Genomic DNA, 19362 nt, shown 5'->3' with positions numbered 1-19362 from the left:
CCAGGCTTATCACTACCTTTAGTGATAAGTGATGGTCTTTAATCCATTTTGAGTTCATTTTTGTATATGGTATTAGAGAAGATTCTAATTTCATTCTTTTACATATAGCTGTCCAGTTTTCCCAGCACCACTTATTAAAGAGACTGTCTTTTCTCCTTTGTATATTCTTGCCTCCTTTATCATAGATGAATTGACCATAAGTTCATGGGTTTATTTCTGGGCTTTCTATCTTGTTCCATTGATCTATGTGTCTGTTTTTGTGCCAAAACAGTACTACACTGTTTTGATGGCTGTAGCTTTGTAGTATACTCTGAAGACGGGGAGCATGATTCCTCCAGCTTCTGATATTTGCAAATGATAAATAGTTCTTACAACTCAACATCAAAAAAACCAAACAACCCAATTAAAAATGGGCAGAAGAACTGAGCAGACATTTTTCCAAAGAGGAAAGGCAGATGGCCAACAGGCACATAAAAAGGTGCTCAACGTCACTAATCATCAGGGAAATGCAAATCATAAACATAATAAGATATCACCTCACACTGGTCAGAAAGGCTGTCATCGAAAAGAACACAAATAACAAATGTTGGCAAGGATCTGAAAAGGGAACCCTCGTACACTATTGCTGGGAATGTAAATTGGTGCAACCACTGTGGAAAACAGTATGGAAGTTTCTCAAAAACTAAAAATAGAACTACCATATGACCCAGTAATTCCATTCCTGGGTATATATCCAAAAAACCAAAAACACTAATTGAAAAAGATACATGCACCTCAGTGTTCCTAGCAGCATTATTTACAATTGCCAAAGTGTGGAAGCAGCATAAGCATTCATCAACAGATGAATGGATAAAGAAGATGTGGTATATATATACTACTCAACCATAAAAAGAATGAAATTCTGCCATTTGCAGAAACATGGATGGACTTGGAGGAAGACTACTGTATGATATCACTTATATGTGGAATCTAAAAAATACAACAAACTAGTGAATAAAAAAAAAAAGACGCAGACTCACAGATACAGAGAAAAAACTGGTAGTTACCAGTGGGGAGAGGCAATATGGAGATAGAGGGAAAAAGGGTTATTATGGGATCATATGAAATCATGTGTGTGAAACCTTTGAAAATTGTAAAGCGCTATAGAATTTAAAGAGTCTTACATTCAATTAAAAAAAAAAGAAAAAAGAAAAATAATCTATTATCCTAGTTTTCTGTGAATTGTTAAGTTCAGGGTTATATTATCTTATTAAGCAATTTCATACTTTTCCTTGACATTTTTCAGTAATATGCTCCCCTCCCACACTTTTCTGATGAAACTAAAGAAGGTCAAACATCAGAAAGAGAGGCTATTGTACTCTATGTCTAGTGGTCCAAGAAAATAGACCTTTGTCTTTTGGCTCTGTATGTATACTGAAATATATTCATTCTACTCTAACATATTATACGTGACTGTGTTAGTTTGCTAGGGCTAGCATAACAAAATACCGTAGCCTGGATGGCTTAAGCAATAGGAATTTATTTTCTCACAGTTCTGGAGGCAGATGACTATTCCCTTGCTGCCTCTTCACATCGTTGTACCTCTGGGCATGAATGCTTCACAGTCTTTCTATGTGTCTTAATCTCTTCCTCCAGTCAGACTGGAGTAGAGGCTACCCTAAAGGCTTCATTTTTAACTTAAAGGCCCTATGTCTAAATACAACCGCATCCTGAGGTCCTTGGGGTTTGGGCTTCAACATAGGGATTTTAGTGGGGACACAATTTAGCCAATAACAACTACATTCACCATTCTGCCATTAAAAAGTAAATTCTTTAAGATTTTGAGATTATGCTAATGACCATAGTTTCAGTTTTGCTAATACAGTACAATGGAATGTATGTGTGTGTGTGTGTATGTGACATATTTGTTCAAAAGAAGCTACCTTTCCTCAGGTTATCTCAAGGCTGTGGGCTGTCAAAGTGCTCCACAAATATGCAGTTTAACAGTTACTAAGAATATAGGTCAGTTAGAGATACTGTACTGACATAATTTGGGGACAAGCCAAGCAAATTTTATAGGCCCAATAGAATAAAGTTGCTTAATTATTTTTTTTTAACTAAAAACTAGATGATTTCATCAATTGTATCATTAACCAATAATCTGTGGCTTTGTAATCTTGAAAATGGGATTGGTTTGTTAAAATAGAAGTTTTTTAAAACATAGTTTTACTAGGTTTTAAAAATCAATTTTAAACATCCTTTATTCCATCTACTTTTGAACCATGTGCTTATAATTTTTAAAGTGTTATACTTTAGCATTAAGAAAATTAGATTGGCACTTATATTTCTAGCCAATTAACAAAAAGTATGGTTGGAAAGTAGCAAAGCAAATACTTTACAATTTCACTTGTCAATGATATTTCATGAAGTTAATTAATTTCTGTCATAATAAGATACAGTAAAAAAAAATATATTCTATCACTTACTTTCTAAATATAGCATACATCACTGTTTTGATTTCTGACAGCAGAACTGATATTCTCCTGAGGTGTCAAATTTGATTTGATTATTCAATTTAAAAACCTACAAAGTGTCTTGCTGATTTAAAAAAAAATGGTTTTTCAGATTTTATGTCAGCTTAATGTATTTCACCGTTACAAATTCTTTGAAATTTTGTGCATTTTTAAATGATTCTATTTTAATTAAAAGCTTCTAGATATTATCCTTTTTAGCAGAGCCAGTTCCTCCCAGAATTTATTAGTCTTATTTATGTTTTTTTCATGCAGCTGCATTTCTAAATCTGTATTTCAATTTATGAATATCTTTATTGCCCAAGCAATAGTGCTATTATTCACATTTTTTAAAGTGTCCTAGCAAAAACAAAAATAAAGTAAATGTCACAAAAGCGAGACACAAACCTTATTCTAGCATACTCTGCAGCCATTCCAAATGATGTTTCTGAAGAACATTTAATGACTTCAGAAAAATACTTTGGTATATTAAGTTTAAAATCAGATTTAACAAACAATATTTTATTTATATTACTCCATACACACACTCACATAGGAGAAATAGAAGATTAACATTAACTCTGAGTTAGGAGCTGATAGATTTTTTTTTTTTTAGATTTTTGTTTTTTCCAGATTTTCTAAATTAACACATATTACTTTTATAATCAGCAAGAGAACAATGTATGTTATTCCAAAATAGAAGCACAGCTGAAGTAATTGATTTGGGGGAAAGCTAGGCCATTAGATTATTGCAATCCATCTTTTTAAGGCGTTTTAGACTCAAGTCATTGACTCCTTCAATAAACAATTATTGAACTATTACCAAGTATCAGCATCTATTCTATATCAGGTTTAACAGTTGATTCTGGAGACACTTGAGGAGGGCTATGTTGAGATGATTACAAAATGGTTCCCACAGGTATACGATGCAAGTAAAATCCATATAATGTGATAGATACTATAGCAATAGCCCTAAGAAAGTGCTATAAGCATATCAGGCCAGGGGAGCTATGTCAGACTACATCACAAGAATTGAATTTATCTGAACCTTATTAACTGAGTCCCTCAAAGAAATGTCTATCTGATTTAGAGTTGGTTTCTGTGACTTGAACTTTTGAGCAGGGTGGATATAAACGACTATTATCTTGAAAAAAAATATTTGCAAATTTTTAATCTAACTGTAGTTGAACAGTTTTATTCAAAAAAGCACATTAATAAACATTTGCTATATTTGGGTGCTAAGCGACAGAAGGTGAGTTAAAACAAGAGTCTTGCCCTCAGGAAGCTCTGGTTCTAAATCAAGTGTTTTTCTATGTCTTGTGTAATATGGACACTTGTGATAATTTCATTTAAAATTTTTGTTTAAAATTAGACAATAAGAATTAGAAAATACATTGTTTTCCTTCTTTTGTATTGACTGTGAGGAGGGTTAGAGCTAAATGTTTCAACGGAAATCGTGGATATTAGTTGAGATATTTGCACTACTTTGTTTTAATAAAAATGTTTCTAATCATTAAAATGGCTTCATTGTTTTTTGAAAAGATGCAGGTGATATATCATAAATTAAAACCATGTAAATCCATTTATCATTTAATTATGAAGTATTTAAAATTTTATATAAAAGCAAAGAAAATATTGGTAAAGGAAATAAAGGTTAAAATGAATCTTCCTCATAGGTGACTTAAATTGTTGTATTTCTCCAAAGCAAGTGCAATTTATTTCAATAATTAAATTATTTTAAAGTTCAACTTGCAAGGTTAGATGTAGATGGATATGTACTGAAATAAAATAAAGAGAATACAAAGATGTGCTGGGAAGTGATAGGACTGCTGTGGCATGGACAAACTAAACAAGCATTCAAATCTAATTATCTACACTTGTAGACTTCAGCATTCAACCACAGCAGCAAAGTGCAAAGGTTAAGGCACTCTAGAATGTTCTTCCTTTATCTAAAAGAGTAAGTACATAATTCTTTTCTTGAATATATTCTGAAATAAGTCTGAAAAATAATGATTTTTTTCAGTTTATGAGGACTCCAATTTTCCTAGACAGTCTGGATGACAAACTTATTGAACAAAACAAAATATATGTATAAAAAGTATGTATAATATCATATAAATATAAAGAATTTATATATTTAAAATAAACACAAAATTAATATTTAATTCAAGAAGTAAATATTCTACTTTGAGCTGTATGAGGTAGAGATTTTTACTTCGAATGTATGTGAGATCAAATGTGTAAATTCAGTTTAAAAATAGTAAAGTATGGGTAAGAAGGTTTACTGTGGTTGCAATAATATGATTTTTTAGGATGGTATGTTTGAGGATAAGAATTGATAAAGAAAATGCAGCATGATAATTAGATAAAATATGGCTTTAATTCCATATAAATGACCTCATTTTAACTATGCAGACTTTCATCCTAGTGGAATATGAATTTTATAATAAATGAATTTTAGAAATAATGCCATTTAAAATTTTTCTAAGCCAAGAAAAGCAAATTATTTTTTTCTTAAACTATTAAAACTATTTTTCCTGGTTATGTCACGAAGAAATAAATCTGCCAAATTCTTTCCCTTAAAAAGTTCATTTTCCAAATCAAGCATCAGAAACCACACACGAGAAATTTCAGCTCAAAAAATATTTTTTTCCAGGAAGGAACCCAAAAAGCAACTTTGGGTTAACTGTACCTCCTTTATTCTTTCTTATTAGTTTTTCAAGATTTAGCCAGTGTTTTATAAAACGTACTGAATAATAGCATGTAAAGTATCACAAAATAACCTGTACTAAAGAGAATAAATCAGGTTATGGAATATTATCAACTGATGGGATGTATTTGATATTCACAGTTGGAAAATATTTGGCTATGAAAACATGTAAGATCCAACAAGAATGGAGGAAAAGTTTGTATCCCTGGAACCAATGTGCCTCAAAATAGGATTAGAAGAATTGAATCTTTATTAAAAAATATATATATGTGCTGCTGTTAATAGTTTCTGAATTTGAATGTTGGATTGACTTAATAAAAGCTGTTGTGCACAATTAGAGTTGGCAACTCTAAGCAATAGCCTTCTGAGTATACTATAGTCCAAGGAAAAAGTGTTTCAGTCTGTTTTCTGCAGGGGACCTGAGCAAATTTTATAATACCTTGGAGTCAGCAGATTTTAGTTCTTATTACAACAGCAGAGTCAGAGTGATTACTGTCCAGGAAGGAATGATGTTTAGGGAATCAAGTCTAAAGAAAGAACATAGTATAAAATAGAAATGTAAATGTAGGTATTTTGCATGTGTGCAAAAAGTAAAACCTTCAACATTTTGGACAAAAAATTTTAAAGTTCACTTCACTCATGACTTTAAGCATTAGAGAAATGTAAGTTAAAAAGTACTTTAAAAATTTTAAGCTAAACACTGGAAGCTGGATCTATTTTTTCTAACCCATTGATGAATATGAAAGCAAATAAAAATGTCCTCCAATAGCTGAGACAATTGACATTTTAGAAAAATATAGGTCTCGAAATCAGTACATGTACTCAGCTCCCAGATTGATTAAAGTTCTTAAAAAGCAATATAATAGAGTAATAATGGAAAGTAAAAACTACAGATGAATATTTTTCTGATCTCAGATTAGAGAATGCCTTTCTAAGCAATATAAACAAAGGCAGAAAAAGACATTTATAAAGCAGCTTGAAAGATATAACCCCATAAAAAATTAAAAGATGAATGACAAAAAGCATTTGCCTTTATATATAACAAAGGAATGACATTCCTTATATATGACAATCTCTTAGTCATTAATAAGCAGAGAGCAAATATTCCAATATAAAATATATGAGGAACTTAGAATGTAATATTCAAAAAAAGAAGACATACAAGTGATCAATGAGCACATTAAAACGTTTAACCTTGCGTGAGTAAAAATTAAATTGAAAAATTTAATTATTGCCTATAAGTTAATTTCTGGGTGGGGCGGAGAATGTTTAAAAACTTGGCGCTCTCACATATAGCTAGTGCATGTTATTTTTAGCTTAAAATAACCTTTATTTTTATTTACTCTTGCTCATATAGTTTATGTCTATCTTCGTTCATTCTCTTTGCAGATCTGTACTCATCCAAAGCTTCAAGTGTAGTCACACTGGTGTCTGAGTTTATTGCTCACCCAGATCATCTGTAATTTTATAGTTAAATGCTTCTTCGAGGGCCTCCTGTCCTTTTGAGAGTCTCTGACTCTAGGATCATATTTGTTTTTTCTTTGAATTTTTGAAATTTGCTTTCTTAAAGAGTAAATCAGTTTTTCTTCTTGGTGAAAATTAATTTCAGTTCTTTTCTGTTTTATTTTCCATGAAAGTATTGGCAAGACAAGGCAACATTTTGTCACATTCTCAGGTTTCAGCAGAACAGTATTTTGGCAGATGACTGTATAGTTGATATCTCCATTAGGATATTATTTTTCTGTTGTGCCAGTTTTGTGTCATTAACTTTATTTAACCTGGTCTTACAGACTATCATTTATGAACACTCTTAAGGAAACAAACAATATAAAATGGTTATCATCTACGTTAATCATCTATCATCCATCCATCTATCCATCCATCATCTCATCCATCCATTATCCTCATGCTCACAACTTTCAGTGATTAATTGTATAAAAAGGAGGCCATTCTGGGACCATACTTTCAAAATTTCCAGTTTCCACATTGGTATATAATTTCTCTGCTCTTCAGTTTTTTAGGCTGTAAAATGGTTGTAGTAGGTGTAGATAGGATCCTTTCAGCCATAGAATTGCACATGTTTTCTACTCATTTTTCTTTCTCCACCATCTGTTTCATCTGGACAAAGCATATAGTGCTTCCAGACTGTCTTCCATTCAAATTGGGTCATTCTCAATCCTCTTTCTGATTACTGATTGTGAACTACTAGACACTAAATATGCATCTGTTTTTGCCATTCATGCTCTTCTTCAAAGTGTCTGCTTTTAATTATCTGAGCAATTTTCTTTACCTTCAAATTTTAACTTAAATTCTTTTACATTTGTTGTATAGTACTCCATTTCCCAGAGTGTGTTCTGTGGAACACTAGCCATGTGAAATGTTAGGGTATGCCGTGTGATAGAAACAACAGCAGCAGCAGCAACAACAACAACAGCAACAAATGATAGGGGTTCTGAGATCAAAAATGTCTAGAAAGGAGTGGGTTAAATGCATAAAACTTTTGTAGGACTTCCAAGTGCCTTCAAATGGCTAGTTTATATCGAGAATTTAAATGCTAAGTTAATTTATAAGCTATAAAGAAAAATAAAATGTATGCACTTATATCTAAAACTATTTCAACATCCAGCCCTCTTTTGAAGGCCATTCTAAAGGATTAACATTCAGCTTTGGAAATTGTAAGTACCTCCACATACTTCTGTACACTCAAATCAGTTTACAAGGAGTCTTGATTAGGGTAGTGAACCTACTTTCCAAGATGGTATTCCTTGACACTGCCAGAAGTCCATTATTCCAGTAATGTTAGCCAAGAGTAAGAAAAAAACCAAAATTCATGAATATAATTTATACAAACAGCTATTCACTCTCTACATCCTTTTTTTCTTTTCCGAAGTTCAAACACCCAGAAGGGATTAAAACCACTGAATTCTTTCAAATCCTTCAAGTTTTCTATGTATAGTTTCAAAGTCACCAGAGATGCACGTCAGGTTTCTTTTAGGTATTATCTGTTGTTCATTCTCTTTTCACTCAGCAAAAATAGGGAGCAGTTGGCAAACTGTCAGATCTCAGGTGCCTACTATTCAAATTGCAATAATCAACTCCATAGCATTTTCTGCTTGTTATGGGGGAGCTCCAGTGGTTCTGAGATTTTTTTTCTTCTTCTTGTTTCCCTTTATTCACTCCCTTGCATTCAGTAATTTACCAGCCTCTTAAAAGTGATTCTAATTCTCCAGAATTAAAATTCTTTAGAAGTCTCTCTCCCTCCCCTGCTTTCTTCTCAATTATTTCCAACATCCTACAAGAATCTTTTATACTGTTGAGAAATCAGAGTATAAGCAGCAGTTACTGTCCCACAGCTTACTTTCTTCCTATACAGGACATCTAAGTTCCTGTCTCATATAACTGATGACTGCCTTAAGCCCTTCCTCTGTAGCGATCCCATCTAATCTCAGTTTGAAACATCTTTGCATTACTTATTTCCAAATGTATTTCTGACCATCCTCTCTTTCCTGAATTCTGGGCTCAAATATTCAACTATAGCTGTTATTTCTAAGTTGAATGTCTAGAGGCATCTCAAACTCAACATGGTCAAAGCAGAAATCTTATTTCTCCCCAAACTTGCTTCCTCCTTGTCTTCTCGGTCTCAGGCATCAGCACTACCATTTGGCTAATTGCTCAGAAATTTAGGAGCCTTTCACAACTCTCCTGTTCTTTCACTCCCCATAAACCTCTGATTCATCAACAAGACCTTCAGTTCTGCCTCCAAATTAGATCCTGCATCTTTACATTTTTTAGTATCTCTACTACGACCAGAGTCGTCCAAACCATAAATGTCTCTAGACTGAACAACAGCTAATATCCTACCTGGTGTCTCTGCTTTGACTCTTTTCTCTTACACACAGAGGCAGAGAGTGATTTTTAAAAAATGCTAATTAAATCGTATCACTCCCCACTTTAAAATCTTCAAGTGGTTGGACAGTGCACTGAGAATAGAATGAAAGGGTCTTTCAAGGGTCTTTCAAGACCCTTTGTGATCTGGCTTCTACCAGCTCTCCGACCTCATCTCAGGCACTTGCCCCTCTGTTCCTGTGCCTTGAAAATGCCAAGTACATTCCTATGTTAGTTCTTTGCACTAGCTGTTTCCTATGCCTAGAGTGTAATTCCCCCAGATCTTCTTAAGGCTGGCCCTTTTCTTTCATCCATGTTTTGGCTCAAATATAAAGTCAGTGAAAACTTCTATCTTTAGTTCAAAACTTCTCTCATCTTTAGTTCAAAGTTGTGCTTTTTCCACCATCCCCCTCCACAAGTCACTCATTACTATTGTATTATTGTTATTCACTGCAATTATGATTATCAGAAATAATCTTATTTATTGTTTTCCTTTTTTTCATTTTAATATGATCTGTTATGGTAGGAACCTTGTCTGTCCTCGCAACTGCACACCTGGTGCCAGTAGTGCCTGGCACAAAGAAGGCCTGAATAGATCATTGCTGTATCTACAGAACACGAATGTCTTCATTTCTCCTGAATCTCAAGCTTTTTGTAAGGCCCTTGTAAACTGACCAGCAAACTTTTTTTTCTCGTGATAGGAAATTGTGGGAAAATTGACTTATTCCAACTTTAAAAAAAAATGAAATACATTTTCTGACATTTAAAAAAAAACCCCTCAGAGAATTCCAAAGGGCATTCATTGCATTAAGAATAATTCCACTATTCTCCTAGCTTAGCTGAATCTGGTACATTAAGGAAATTACACTTTACCATGGATGAAGCGAATCACTTTTTAAGTAAGTTAGGACGGAAACTGCCAACACACATGTAGACCTTCTCAGACCATCAAATCCAGGGAGAAAATCAGGTCTCTTCTAGAGCAGTGAATGACACAATGTTTTTGGGGACATTCAAGACTCCATTACTGACCCTGGGAACAAGGCTCAAAGAGAAAATCACCTTGCAATGTCATGTCCTGGGTCAGATACAGAGGTCAAGACATAAATAAACAAATATTATAAACAAACAAAAAATGCAACTGAGTGCAAAATATGCATATTCGTTTGCCTGTGTGTGTGTGTGTGTGTGTGTGTGTGTGCTTGTGCTGTATAAGGGGAAGGACTAGGTAAGTGCAGAAGTGGGCTACATAATTTACCTGGCCCACTGCAAAATGAAAAAAAAAAATTATTACGCATTCCAAGATGGTGACAGGCAGCAGATCGAGGCCCTGTGCACCTACCTGCACAGTTACACACCCTGCGCAGTGTGTGAAGCACGCCCAGGTGGGAGGAGAAGATTAGAGTTCATCTCCAAACACCACACCCCCCATCTCCCCACCCCCGCCAAAACTACAACAACAAAGGCAACAAGAAGAAACAGCTATCAAAACTAAAGCAGATGGTGTCCAACTTTGACGGTGGCGCTAGTGATGGCGGTGGCGGCTGAGAGCATCACTCCTAAAAAGCAGACTTTAGAGTGATGGCAAAGGAAAGAAAACGGTTTCTGAGGCTCCCGAAGTAGAAACGTCAGACACAAAGAATAAGGTAAAGGGAAAGAGGCCACACCAGACCTTCCTCCTTTCTTTATGTAGACAATGCCTTCTCTTTCAAAATCCTGATTTCAGTGACTTGTGTTTGGTCTGGTGCCTTGGTAGCTGCGGTGGAGCGTGTGGGATTGGGGATCAGGGTGTGTCAGAGTCAAAAAAGGTAGAGACAGGTTTAAATACATTTCCGTGGATTGGCTTCCTACCCTGTTTGGCAACAAACCCAAGGGCTCCTAAAAGGAGCCGGGATGTACGTGGGTTTCCAAGGACCCTCTATTTTCATCCTCCCTCGACACTCCGAAGGTAAGACCCACGGAGAACCGCAGGGCTGGGCATTCTTGGGTCCAGCACAGGTCACCTCACTGGTAGAAGTGCGTAGTCCTCGGACATTTGGAAGAGGTGGCGGGGACTGTGGGGACCGTGAAGCTCGCGGTCCGGGGCAGCGGGTTGCAGGAGGTGCGCCCCGTCCCCTCCGTCGGCAGTCGGGAAGCCGGGCCAGCGGAGAGCGGAGTCCGGGAGGGGAGGGTCGGACCACGCCCGCGGAGGCGGCCCCGGGCCCTGCCGCTCGGTCCTGATCCGGCCTCGGGAGGCTTAGGCCCCAGGAACCTCGGGCGGAGGGGGCGGCGACCGGGAACCCTGCGGCCACTGCGGCCGCACGGCCGCGGCTCTTGCGGCTCCGGTGCCTGCCGGGTGGTGGCTCCGCAGTGCCCGCCCCCAGCTCCCCTTCCCCGCCCCTCGCGCCCCCTTCCCCGCCCCCGCCCGGCGCCCTGGCCTCGCTGACCCGCCGCCCCGTCCCTCCGCGCGCGCAGCGGCTGCTGCTCCTCCGCGCGGCGGCGCCTCCCCCGCGCGCCGCCCGCGCTCCCGGCGGCGCAATCCTCCCGCCTCGGCCATTTTCCCTCCACCCCCTCCCCTCCTGATCCTCATCCCCTCGCCCTCCCCCCGCGCGGGGACTTTTCCGGAAAGTTTTTATTTTCCGCCTCGACTCTTGAAGAAAGAAGCTCCCGGCTCGGCGGCAGCAAAACTTTTCAGCTGTCCGGACCCGCGGCCCTCGGCGCGCCCGGCCGAGCGATGAGCGCCCCTCCGGTCCTGCGGCCGCCCAGCCCGCTGCTGCCCGTGGCGGCGGCGGCGGCGGCCGCGCTGGTCCCGGGGTCGGGGCCGGGGCCCGCGCCGTTCCTGGCTCCCGTCGCGGCCCCGGCCGGGGGCATCTCGTTCCATCTGCAGATCGGTCTGAGCCGCGAGCCGGTGCTGCTGCTGCAGGACTCGTCCGGGGACTACAGCCTGGCGCACGTCCGCGAGATGGCTTGCTCCATCGTCGACCAGAAGGTAAGGCGCCGCGCGGCTCCGAGCCCGGCGCCTCCCAGCCGCTCAGGGGGCGCTGCCAGCCCGGCCGCCCCCTCGCCGCGCCAACTTTCTGGCTCCGGGGCCTCGGCCGGGAGCCAGCCTCGCCGGCGCGCTGGAAGGGTCTGGCACCCGCCGAGGTTGGACGCCCGCATCCGAGGCACTGCGCTCCCTGTTGTCCAGTTCTCCCCTTGCCCCATCCTCTTATATTCCCGATATCTCTAGGGTCTGCATCCTCCTCACCCATTCCCATCCCTTTCAGGACATTCCCAGGTATCTTGCTCTTTTCGGGTCGCGCCTCTCCCTTCCCCTTAAGACTTCCCGGCTCTCCCCTCTCTTCCTTCTGCACCCTGGACCAGCACATTCCTGGCGCCGGAATCCTCCTTCCTGCACTAGAGTTCCCCCGGGGACACGCTCAGCACGATTTCAGCACCCCTCCCCTCCCCTTCAGGCCCCTCTCCCAGCTCAGATTGATGCTGAGGAGTTCCTGGAATGATCTGGAGAGGAGGAATTTCTCACCTGTCAAATAAGCTTTGAAGAGAGAATGATTGACTCGGCCAGCTGTGAAAACAACTGACCAGACCACGACTACCCACTTCCTTGTGGTCTTTTATTCCCAACCTTATGTGAACATAGGAGCAAATTTTTCAACGATAAATCTGAAAGTTGCAGTCTTCTTGATTTTGATTCCCAGGGTACTGATAGTAGAGCGTTGAAGCTGGGACACAGATATGTAGATGGTAGGGGTACTGTCCAGGAGCACCCGAGGCTGGCTGTGCCCTTAAGTTTGAGGCTGTGGGACTCTGGACAGCGGCCACCAAAGGCAGGGTTGAAAAAGGGCCATTATCCTGGACCAGGCCACCCGAAGAGGAGACCTAGCCCGCCCACCAATGTTTATAGTGCAATTCTGAATTTCAGGTTGTGTCTGTAGCCATCCAGAGGGATGTTGCGTGGAAGGGGGTGATAAGAGTATAAAGGAAAGGGGGCCATGGCGCCAGTCTTCTTAGTATAAACAGCAAGTGTTTAGGGGTGGAGACAGAGGTCTCTAAAGGTGCTGAATTTCAACCCCTGGAGGACTGACTAGTACTTACCTTATGAAGATCACTTGAATAATCATGAAAGCTTTCTCTAAACTATTTGGAACAGAATTTGCTAAACCTGCCTGTTGCAAATGGTGGCACTGAGCCCAGGAATATTAGGAAAAGCCCCAGGGAAAAAATCACTAATTTAAAAGTTGTGAAAGTTCTGGAGGCCAGACTAAGGTAACAGCGAGTGCCAGGAATTTTTGTTTATTGAACGTAGTGACATTTTGTAATGCATGTTACTCTTAAATTTTTGCAACTTCCACAAAAATTAGACAAATTTTGTCTAATTCTGCTACAAGTCATATCATATGACTTATCATCAGTATCGTGGAGTGTCTATTGCAGGTGAAAAGGAATATTCTCCTAGGCACTGAAAGCCTTCCCTTAATGGCAGTTGTAGTCTACAACAGTTTTCACTGAAAGCCTTCCCTTAATGGCAGTTGTAGTCTACAACAGTTTTACAACAATTAACTGGGGTGCAATCCAGTTAATTAAAGGACAATACTGAATAAGCATATAAGCAAGGTAAATTAAAATTTCTTTAAAAAGCTAATGTAATTGTATAGAATTTTAATTGAAAGCGAGTGATAGAGTTACAGGTAATATTAAGTTAATATAGACAGACTGTTTTTGACCAGCTTTAAAACACACACACACGCACATACATATACACACACCTTGATGGAGTTTAGGATGGGGAGAAACATGTATGGTTCAAGAGGTTTACGACTGGAAATTGATTAGAGAGCTAATTCTTATCTCAGTAGCTACCAAGAGGGATGTTATATGGAGGGGGTGATATGCGTGCAGAGGAGAGAGGCAGCAAGCACCTGTGGAACACAGTGGACCTGAGGGTAGTGGCTAGGATATTTAGAGAAAGTAAAACTGTGAAAAGGCCTTGCAACTAAGATGAACTCAGTTTACTAGGAGTCTCTGTAATCGTCCACATAGAGATATCAAACCAAGGACATCTGAAAGATGGATTTGCTGCATGGAATATGTTTTAGAATGCCAAGAATTTTATGGCAGATGGAAAATTGGAGTTCATGAGCTAATGGAGTCCTGAGCCAAAGCTCTTGGGGAGAGACCTGGAGAAATACTGGAAAAGGAAAATCATCAGCCCTGGTGACTGAGATATAGGGGGAACCCCTTCCTTCTATATTTATTCTAGCAGTTCTGTCCTGAAGAGTTGGAAACATTTGACTACTTGGGATAGCCAGAATAAAGATCTCACTTACACTTTTTTTTTAAGGTTATGGCAAAGGGAGAGTTAGATTTAGAGATGTGGATTTGACAGTTATTTATGTACAAGATACTGTAAGTAAGTATTTACTGGATTGTGGGTCTAAATAGGAAAATTTTCATCTATTTATCTGTCTTCTGTCATCTATCTTGAGATACAATTATGGCCCCAACAAGATTAAGAGGGCTGAGTATCCATCACAGGATAGCAGAGATCACTTTGTTTTGTGACAGTAGAAATGGAGGAGGGGTCAGTGTGTAGTTAAGGAAGTAGGAGGAGGTCCTTTGTTCCTCATTTCAGGTTCTCTTGAAGTACTTTTTCAAGATACTAACTCTGAGGAAGGATGACAGGAGAGAAAAAGAGAGAGAGGAAGGGAGAGAGGGAAGGAAATGGATGTTTTAGGAGAGTGCTGGGAGTTTGAAGTCATTTATAATTTACTATGTAGAACGGAGCCATGTTGAACTCACAGCAGAATTCTCCAGATTTTCTGAGCCCTCCACATTCACTGTGTTACAGCGTGTTAAGAGGGTTTTCATATGATATGTCTGAGAGTTTCCTAAATACTAATAGAGATCAGACTAGCTTAAATCTTTGGAAGTATTAGCTGACAGTTCAGTTTATATCAGCAACATCCATGGGACATTTTCTGTGGGATGAGTGCTTGAGGTGTATAGAGCTAAATAACAGAAGTCCTGTCCCTCAGAAGCAATCTTTAAGTGATTATTGTTATCATTTAGAATTCAGAGTATAATTTTCTTTTTAGTTACATAGGTTTGAAAAGTGGCAGACATATGATCGTACTCGAAAACTTTTGATGGCAATTGATCAAAAATATTCTTAGTTTAAGATAAATGTACCCCAAATATGTACTGAATTATATAGCTAAAGAATTTAAAAAATTTTTTAAATTATTTTTTAAGTTTAATTTTATATTGTAGTATAGTTGATTTCCAATATTGTTAGTTTCATGTATATAGAAAAGTGATTCAGTTATTTTTAAAAATAGTTTAGATGAAAAATCTAGTGTTCCATTTCTGTATATAACAATTTATGAATGTAGAGATAGAACTAATTCCTTCTTTTTTTAAATACTGGCTTAAGGTTTTATTTATATTATGCTTATTTCTTTATTTTGCAAGCGTGTAACCTTGAAGCCTGGTTGTATGTAAAGACATGTATCATGTTAGTTAGTATACATGATTATTATTTTCTGGAGGGTAAAAAAATAATAACAGTAGTTGACTTCACTTTGAAACGTTGTTACTTTCTACTATCAAAAGAACCTTGAATATATAGACTAAGAAGGAATTGTTTTCAAATAAGGAACAGTATTCCAAAGGAAGAATTACTTTAGTTTCATAGTACATCATCTATGTGTCTACACACACACACACACACACGTTTTTAAAACAAGCAGTATTAATTTGGGGATGTGGGATGCAATTAATATGACTATCCATTCATTTTGCCTGTTATCTTATTAGAAAAACGACTCATATTTCCCTTTTTTTTTTTTTCCCGGTACGCGGGCCTCTCACTGTTGTGGCCTTTCCCGTTGCAGAGCACAGGCTCTGGACGCGCAGGCTAAGTGGCCATGGCTCACGGGCCTAGCCGCTCCGCGGCATGTGGGATCTTCCCGGACCGGGGCACGAACCCATGTCCTCTGCATTGGCAGGCAGACTCTCAACCACTGCGCCACCAGGGAAGCCCCATATTTCCCTTTTGAATTTACTTAAATGGAGTAATAGCATCTATAAGACTCCTGGCATAGTTTCACTTTGCATAGTCGTTTATCTGACCAAAGAAACTAAGGAGTGAGATTTTATAGACGATAGCTCACTAAAGGAATAACAAAGTTTAGTGCCTTGGTTTGAGAGCAACTGTGCTCTGCTTATAGTTGTTTTGCTTTCTTTTTTTTTTTTAAAGAAGATGTTGGGGGTAGGAGTTTATTAATTTATTTATTTTTGCTGTGTTGGGTCTTCGTTTCTGTGCGAGGGCTTTCTCTAGTTGTGGCAAGCGGGGGCCACTCTTCATCGCGGTGCGCGGGCCTCTCACTATCGCGGCCTCTCTTGTTGCGGAGCACAGGCTCCAGACGCACAGGCTCAGTAGTTGTGGCTCACGGGCCTAGTTGCTCCGCGGCATGTGGGATCTTCCCAGACAAGGGCTCGAACCCATGTCCCCTGCATTAGCAGGTAGATTCTCAACCACTGAGCCACCAGGGAAGCCCCTGTTTTACTTTCTTAATTGTAAATTGTTTTTCTAACACTTGTAGTGTCACTTTAATTTTTATTGTTAATTTTAGCTATTCTGCTTCTACATAGATTGAGGAAACTGGAAGTAAATAGCTGCTTGATGAGGCCAGCATATGTGGACTAACAAAATCCTTTTAAGCTAATAGGTGTTTGGGTCTTAGGTATATTATTTTATTTATATTTTATATTTGTCATCATTATATGTTTATTGATTTCTGATTTAATGATGAAGTATAGAATGTGTCAGTTCATTAAGCGATTCTTAAAGTAATATAATGCTTTAATACTGTATATCTAAAATTTTGTTTTCAAGATTAGTTAATAATAGGATTATATTTTGATATACAAGTAATGCCTATGTAATATATATCTAATATATACATACATCTGTAGTATATTATCTAAATATCTGTGTTTTGAAGCATAATTTCGAAAGCCTAATTATTCATAGCCTCCAGATGCTGAAGTATTGTTTTATATTTTGCATTGTAGGCTGCAAAACGTGGGGCCTTGTTATATATCTCATAATCCAAAAGAAACTCTGCTTTATGATTTTTCTATCAATACACAGAACTAAAAACCTTTTCTTATCGGTGTATACTGTTTAACAGTTTTCCCAAGGAAATACCATTTGAGTAAGCCTTCCAGACTTAGGGCTGGGAAGAATTGGACAAATATGTGAATTACTTTAGACCTTTAGATTCAGGATTAAGATAAATTTGAAGGAATTTTCTGCAGCAACTATAGTGTGTGTGTATGTGAGAGTGGAGGTTGAAAGTAGGGAGTGGAGCTGGAAAACTATTAACGAAGTCTGAAAATTTGTCCCATACTTCATGACTGCATTGCTCTGTATCACCGGACCCCTGTCATAATTATTAAGGGAGATTTAAAACTTTATTTTGCCAATTATTATTACGCTTTTTTTTGACAAGATGATTGTATGTAGGTCTTCACTATTTTTGCATAAATGACTTTTTTTTAAACATCTTTATTGGAGTATAATTGCTTTACAATGTTGTGTTGGTTTCTGCTGTATAACAAAGTCAGTCGGCTATATGTAGACATATATCCCTTTATCCCCTCCCTCTTGCACCTCCTTACCACCTTCCCCATAAATGACTTTTAATGACCTTACTAGTCAATACAAACAAATTTATAATCCTATGAATGTATGGTTGTCACTTATCTAAGATTACTTTGAAGAATAAAGATAATATGTGTAAAGGATTAAATATACTGCCTGGTAGATAGGTGAATAATAAATAGGAATATTGATGTGCGAGGCTTTATGAATTAGCATACTGTTTTGTTAACAAAGAAATGTATATTCTATTATCTCATTCTTATCTCAATATAAAATTAAAATTGTATTAAAAAGCAATATAGCTGTATGGTCAAGGTAACTCTTTTTTTCTGCCCTGTATAATAGAGCAAATCTTAGGAGTAGCTGCATTTTGATACTGCCTCTGAAATTCAACCTCAGAATTCCTCAAGGAGTAATTTGATTATTGCTAAATGAAAAACACATATGTTGATGAACTAAAGCATCTTTTTATTGCATTTTATTATTTTTGACAAGAAGTTGATTTAATTGCTTTTCAGTTTCAAGTGGCATTCCAATGATATTTCAGTTGATAAAAAAAAAAGGGACATAAAATAGGTAATTGTGCAACATTTGGCAACATAATGGTTCTCAAACATGGTCCTCAGGACTGAAATCAAAAGTTCCTTTGTAGATTGACCCTTGATGTGAGGAGGAAGGCACTTGGAAATGACTTACGGAGATCACATTTTGCTGCGATGCTAGCATATAGAGCTTATTTGTTAAACTGTTGCATCTGATGAACATCTAATATAACGTGGTTGGTTGTGCACACGCAGAAGTGTTATATTGGGATGAGAGGCGATTTTACTGGGAAACGATTGAGACAACAGTTTGGCTAAGCCAATCACAAGTCTTTTTCCAGGTCTTTTCACTACCACTTACCACTCATGGGAGTCCATGCTCCTTTAAGACAACAACAATCAGTAATTATTCATCCATCTTTTAAAGAAGAAAAATGGAATGGATAATTACATGAAACCTGTGTGTGTGTGTCTGTGTGTTGTGTGGTGTGTGTGTGTTTATATTAGATTGGAATCATTGAATAAGCTCTCAAACTGTAGTGAGAAACTAGTAGTATAATCAAGATAGCAAAGCCTGGACTCAGATTGGATTAGAAGTGAATAAAATGCAGTTCCATTGGAGTTGATCATAACATGAGAATTCTTTGTTTTATTTTTATATTTGTTTGTGGTGTTTCTGTGTGTTGAGGATAGCTAATGCTTTTGACCTCTGACCGCTGATAGTCACCTTGGTTCATCTGAAAGCTCTAAACCCAAATGTGAAAATAGAGGTTGAAAATATAGGGTGTTTTTAACGATAGTGCTCATCTTTTAATTTCCCCAGTATTATTCTAGAGAGGTTTTGAAAATGAGATTTCAGTTTCTTAAATCTTTCCTTGGTGTTGGAATATGTTAGAACAACAAGAAAAATAATGCATCAATTTTTCTCTTTCTTCTGATAGCGTTTAGATACAGAGAAAATGGTTATTTTGCTCACAGATATTAAAAATTCTTTTCATATTTTCTACAAGAATATGTGAAATTTCTCCCAGGAATTCCTCTGATACTGTCAAACAAATATTTTTGTACCATTAAAAATCGATAATGACA

At 38.1% G+C, this 19362-nt stretch overlaps 1 protein-coding gene across 2 annotated transcripts in view; it reads left to right on the top strand.

The window, feature by feature from the left end:
• Positions 1-11797: 11797 nt before the first annotated feature.
• PRKD1 (protein kinase D1) overlaps positions 11798-19362 on the top strand; it is a 334300-nt gene continuing 326735 nt past the window's right edge. For both annotated transcript variants that reach the window (XM_030854701.2, XM_060294694.1), the window contains exon 1: positions 11798-12052. In XM_030854701.2, coding sequence (XP_030710561.1) covers positions 11798-12052 — 255 coding nt within the window. The remainder of the gene's footprint in view (positions 12053-19362) is intronic.

The sequence above is a fragment of the Globicephala melas genome, chromosome 2, assembly GCF_963455315.2.
Source record: "Globicephala melas chromosome 2, mGloMel1.2, whole genome shotgun sequence".
Taxonomy (NCBI): Eukaryota; Metazoa; Chordata; class Mammalia; order Artiodactyla; family Delphinidae; genus Globicephala; species Globicephala melas.
This window is presented reverse-complemented; position numbering and strand designations above follow the sequence as displayed.